The 6,245-nt window shown below is 37.2% G+C and overlaps 1 protein-coding gene across 1 annotated transcript; it reads right to left on the minus strand.

Annotated features, from left to right (window-relative positions):
* Positions 1-2,297: 2,297 nt before the first annotated feature.
* On the minus strand, positions 2,298-5,824 carry LOC127117996 (uncharacterized). The gene is made up of 9 exons (XM_051048127.1): positions 5,561-5,824; positions 4,345-4,572; positions 4,134-4,255; positions 3,978-4,038; positions 3,637-3,777; positions 3,386-3,493; positions 3,055-3,283; positions 2,708-2,959; positions 2,298-2,618 (listed from the first exon to the last, which is right to left on the minus strand). Exons 1-9 carry the CDS (start codon positions 5,726-5,728, stop codon positions 2,533-2,535), a joined length of 1,395 nt encoding a protein of 464 aa, XP_050904084.1. The 5' UTR covers positions 5,729-5,824; the 3' UTR covers positions 2,298-2,532.
* Positions 5,825-6,245: the final 421 nt, after the last annotated feature.

Consider the following 6,245-nt stretch of genomic DNA (forward strand, 5'->3'; position numbering starts at 1 on the left):
TCCCTTACATAATGCCAACGTCAACCCTACTGATGCAGCCCAAAACCCTGCAGACCTAAACGTTGTGGACCAAAATTTGGTTCCTCTCACCTCTGTCCCTGCTACTATAGCAGACCAGTCACCTGTCACCTCTCCACCAGTTAATTCTGCACCAGTTCACACTTCTGCCCCACTTCAGTCACCTATAGGTGGTCCTCACCCTACCTCACCTTTAGCTGAACCCAACTCAACCTATATTCCAGCTCTTGCTAGTACTGAAGCTAGTACATCTATCCCTCTTAGAGTCTCAAATCGTATTAAAAGACCTCCAAGCTATTTGCAGGACTACCACTGCAATAATATATCTAGATGTACTAATCAAAATTCCACTTCTATTGCTTATCCTCTTTCATCTGTTTTGACTTATAATCATTGTTCTCCTGCTTATAAATTGTTTTGCTGCTCTATTTCCACTAACATTGAGCCCAAAAATTACACCCAAGCTTCCAAGTTTGACTGTTGGAAGGAGGCAATGAATGCTGAGATTGCAGCTCTAGAGGTAAATAATACATGGACTGTTGTGGATCTTCCTTGTGGCAAGACTCCAATAGGTTGCAAATGGGTGTATAAGATCAAATATCATGCTAATGGATCCATAGAGAGGTACAAAGCTCGCCTTGTGGCCAAAGGCTATACACAAATGGAAGGGGTGGATTATTTTGACACTTTCTCTCCAGTAGCTAAGATGACTACTGTGCGTGTTTTATTAGCTCTTGCTGCTGTTAAAGGATGGTTTGTAGAACAATTGGATGTGAATAACGCCTTTCTTCATGGTGACTTACATGAGGATGTTTACATGACACTTCCCCCTGGTTATGCTACAAATTCTTCGAAGGTATGCAAACTGAACAAGTCACTCTATGGCTTGAAACAGGCTAGTCGCCAATGGTACTTCAAACTCTCCACTGCCCTTGTGTCTATGGGATGCAAACCCTCTCAAGCTGACCATTCCCTCTATGTAAAGTCTCATGGTTCTTCCTTTACAGCTTTACTTGTTTATGTTGATGACATCGTCTTGGCAGGTACATCCCTTGAGGAAATTAAGTTTGTCAAACAGTCTCTTGATCAACAGTTCAAGATCAAAGATCTTGGCCAACTCAGGTTTTTTCTTGGCTTAGAAATTGCTCGTTCCTCTTCTGGTATTTTTATAAATCAACGGAAGTATGCTCTTGAGCTCCTTGAAGACACTGGGTTCCTTGGTGCCAAGCCTGCTCCTGTCCCAGTTGACCCTCACACCAAACTGTCAGCTACTGATGGTGATCCCTATGCAGATCCATCCGGCTATAGACGCTTAATTGGCAGACTCCTCTACTTGACTCACACTAGGCCTGATATCTCTTTTGCTGTCCAACATCTCAGTCAGTATGTTTCCCAGCCCTTAGTCCCTCACTATAATGCTGCTACTCGCATTTTGCGTTACTTGAAATCCTGTCCAGCTAAAGGCATTTTCTTCTCCAGTCAGACTCCATTGCAACTGCATGGTTTTGCAGATTCTGACTGGGCTTGCTGCCCCAATACCCGACGGTCTATTACTGGCTACTGCGTATTGTTTGGCACTTCCTTGGTCTCTTGGAAATCTAAGAAACAAAATACGGTTTCTCGCTCTTCCACTGAGGCAGAATACCGTGCTTTGGCATCTTTAACATGTGAGCTACAATGGCTTCAATATTTGTTCAATAATTTTCAGGTCTCTTTTTCGCAACCGGCTTCGGTTTATTGTGACAACAAGTCTGCCATTTACCTTGCTCACAATCCAACACTCCATGAGCGTAGCAAGCATATAGAACTGGATTGTCACATTATTCGGGAAAAGTTGCAGTCCAAGCTGATTCTTCTTCTTTCTGTTCCTTCAAAATCGCAGCTGGCTGATGTGTTTACCAAGCCACTTCATTCTCCTGCCTTTTCATCCATGGTGTCCAAGTTGGGATTGTGTTCCATCCACCATCCAACTTGAGGAGGGCTATTAACATTACTATAGTTAGCCTAACATAGTTATTTTTACCCTTTGGTAATTAGTTATTTACTGTTATTAGTTTTGTTATCTAGCAGTATATATAAGCTCCTAATCACCATTGTAACAGTAACACTTATTACATTCTTTATTCAATCAAAGGAAATGAGTTCTCTTTACTATTTTGATCCTCTTGTCAACAGTTTTCTTTTTATGGAACCCTATTTGTTAATTTGGATTTTCATGAGGTGGATTCTATAAATTAAATTTTTTGACTTACAAGTTAACATGTTGATGCCATTCCATGGATCATATCAAACAGTTCAATCATTAAATAAAAAAGGATAATACTAAACTTGTATAAACATTTCAAATCAAAATCAAAATCAAACACACTAACTACTAACTGTACCAACTAGTGAAAACAGTAGAAGAATACTCTATATCTTATTAATCTATAATAATTAGTAATACGGTTGAATCTATAAAGGGGAAAATACTACACATGCTCCCTTTGCTGATTGTGTATTCATCTAACTATGTCATTCGTGCTTTCTTTTGCATCCTCCAAGTCGAAAAATCGAGAGACAAGCACAAGAAAGCCCTGTCAATATTGCAAGAAGCAACACTGCAGCAATAAAAAGGAAGAAAGAACTTAAATTAACTTAAAGTTAAACCTTTAATTTGAGTGGCGGATAAAATTTGGAAGTGACTTACCAGATATCGTAAAATAAAATAAGATCGCTATGCGATATCTTTTAATCCACGGCAAACTAGTTTCGAGAGTGCAATGCCTTTGATTATCTCCTGTTTTTACTTTGTCAAGAGTCTCTGATTTCGATGGATGTAATTCCAATAACGAAATATTGACACCTGTAACAGCGACCCCTTCCTTGTCCCGGATTCCGAATTTCACACTCACGGGGTGAGAGTCCCAATCTATTTCAATGGTTCCAAAGTTTGGCTGGCCTAACAAAATCCCACATTTGAAACATCAAAACATGGAAACCATTTCAAACCAATGTGCAAGTATTCTTGTAAGAAAATGAGGAGGTAAAGTTTACCATATACACAGGATTTGTATTTGCAATTTGGCCCCTTAACTCTCATTGTAGACGGCGTAAACCATGCATAAAATCTCACCAGAGGATGCAAGAAACGCGGAACAACGCTCTCGACTGATTGAGTAAGCCCGCTTGAGGTTATATCAAATAGTGGATAGTCCGAAGCACAGTCATATCTTGTAATTTCGCCGAAGTGAACATCTCCGCTTATAAATAATACTCCACCCCGCTGTAAAGAACGAAATAACAACATGTTTAATAAATATTGATTCACAACATTAAGTAGAAAACAAAACATAGAAATAGAATGAATTTCAAGTTTTATTATTACCTTACTATCAGCTATTAATTTGAAAAGGCGATCTCTTTCCTTTGGAAAACGACCCCATGATTCCATTGCGACCAACGGTTGAAGAGTTGCTGATAGATTCGATATAACCTGAAATACATAATGTAGCCTAAAGCTTAAATAGATGCAGATATTGTAGTATACATATTATGGTTAGATATGTGATCAAACTTACAGACTGATTAATCTCGTTGATTTAAGTGATTATAACAATTGATAACTAATTACCGTACCTGAATAGAAGATCCAATTATGGTAATGGCTGTTGGTGGACCGTTTAACTCTCTCTCCAACCATGACCATTGTGAATCCCCCAAAATGGTTCCGTCGCTTCCTACAGGATCTCTGTGGTATCTGGTATCTAAGAGTACGACCTGAGTAGGTTTCCCCGATTCACAATAAAAGATGATATTAGTACAATACAAGATTCATGCTTAAAAGTTTAAACACTATTTTAAATGTTGCACCATTTTGAGATGTTGTAGGGGCTTATAGCCTACCACGGCACAATAACCATGACAAAGTATTATGAATCGGATATCGTATGAAGAAAATGAATTTTACTATGTCAAACCTTGACATCTTTTCCCATGGGACCATATGTATATGAGGCATAGACACCGGCCTGTTTCCGTCTGAAATAAGAGCTACAATAAGTACGAAGACACTATTTGGACAAACAATTTAATAAAGCGCTTATAACAAGAATTTATCATTCTAACATATCCACCTTGGGCTATCTTGAGGTTCATCCAAGAAATCAAGAAGTAACTTTTGGTTGGTCTTTTTTTTATGAAATTCTTTTCCTGCATCGTTTAATCCATAGTCGTGATCATCCCATGTTCCAATAACCTACAACATTTCAATGTAAAAGTTAGACTAAGGATGATGAATAAAGACATCCACCGCAAAAACAACTATAAGAGCTTTAGAATGAAAACCTCGGCACTCTCTTTAACCCGAGCATAGCCAGGATTAGACTTAGCCTTCTGATATTTAGCCTCCATTTCCTGCTCAGAGGCAGGAAGAAATCGCGGAACATTCTTCCATGGCCCAATAGTCCTCTCTCGTCCAAAAATTTTAAAAGGCCGTTTGATGTCTCCGTAAATGTTATCTCCCATCAATATAAATATTTGAGGATTGAAGTCTGCCACTGCATCCCATATAGGCTGGCAAAGATACACAAGACACGTCATACACATTAACAAGCTGACAAATATAGGTCTATATAGCAGTATTGTCAATCCTAGATCACAGGAAGTAGTAGTCTGCAAATTCCGCTACGCAATAGTATTACAACGTCTTTTGATAACATTTTACACTAAATAGTGTATCGCAGAACAATAAACAATAAACAATTTGTTCGAGTTTTGCTATGCTATAGTTGCCAAATATAGCTTCTATTTAACAACCCTGATATATAGGAAGCAGAGCCCTATCAAGTTTTTAGAGAGCTTGCCTAGGTTAGTCGTAGTTTAACAGTGCCAAAACAAATAGAGTCCCTATTTAACTACGATTAAACCGTGGCAATATTTCATGAGTCCCTATTTAGTCACAGTTTATGGTGTGATAAATTTTGGGCTGTATGCGGTAACCCGTCTTGCAATCCCTCAAAGACGGCCTAATAGGAAGTAATACCGGGCTTGCATTATAGAGGAAGTTGTTAAGGACAAAGAAGCAAAACAAGTTACCAATGTAACATTGCAAACTAAACTTTAACATTGAAGCAAAGAAAAGCTTAGTTCCTCCACTTTTGTTCTGCAAAACACTATTTAGTATAAAACATTCTATAACACAAGACAAGAGAATTTGAACAAACAAACCACACACAATTAACAACTATAATCTCACCCTTTTAAAAAAGAATTACACCACATCTTAGAAAAGAACATAGAACAAGTTCTAGATTTCAAGCAAAATAATAAAGGTTAGTTTGTTGAATGTTACATAAAAATTACGATAAAAGGACCACACACAACATATGTTTTTACTGTGTTGATACGAGAATTGGGACATCATGTATGAAAAAAAAAAACATTAGCAACAAACGACAACACTACAACGTGCGAAGGAAACAAAAAACAGAAAACGGTATAAACAGAATAGAATGAAAGTACAAAGAAAAAATAAACAAAAGCAGAAGAATAAAATTGAAACCTGAGGAGCACTTTGGTTAGAACATGATCCAAAGGCAATTCTTGACACGAGGTTTTCGCGGTTTTTGTGAGTCTCGGAAGCGGTTACGGTGGTTGAAACGGTTGTTATTCCGATGAATAAAAGGAAGCACCGCCATAGCCACCGCCGAGGACATTCAACCACACCCATTTGTCGAAAAGTTATGGGGTTTGAGAGATCAGAGAAAAAGACCTTTCTATTATTTTCTTTATCAGAATTTGAGACCAATGGCTGACGAAAAAGTACACTAACAGTTACTCCCTTGTCCCTTATATATTAAATAAAATGATTAATTGCATTATTCTCACGAAAATAACAATTTTTTTAAAAGGTTGGTAACTTTTTAAATATATATATATATATATATATATATATATATATATATATATATATATATATATATATATATATATATATATATATATATATGGGGTGCCTCTACACTAATAACATAGACCCTCTTATAATCTTTATGTATGACACAACATTGCCATTACTATTTTCCACAATTTCAAAAGTCTAGGATTTGCAATCATATATGCCTCAACCTCTCATCTCAAAAGTAGAGGCTTGTGGCACAATCTCATTGGAGATTATAATGTTATTTTAGGTTTTCATGTAAAAAAAAAAAAAGGTCGAAATACCTTAAACAGATCATGTGGAAGAT

This window comes from Lathyrus oleraceus, chromosome 2 (assembly GCF_024323335.1).
Source record: "Lathyrus oleraceus cultivar Zhongwan6 chromosome 2, CAAS_Psat_ZW6_1.0, whole genome shotgun sequence".
Classification (NCBI taxonomy): domain Eukaryota; kingdom Viridiplantae; phylum Streptophyta; class Magnoliopsida; order Fabales; family Fabaceae; genus Lathyrus; species Lathyrus oleraceus.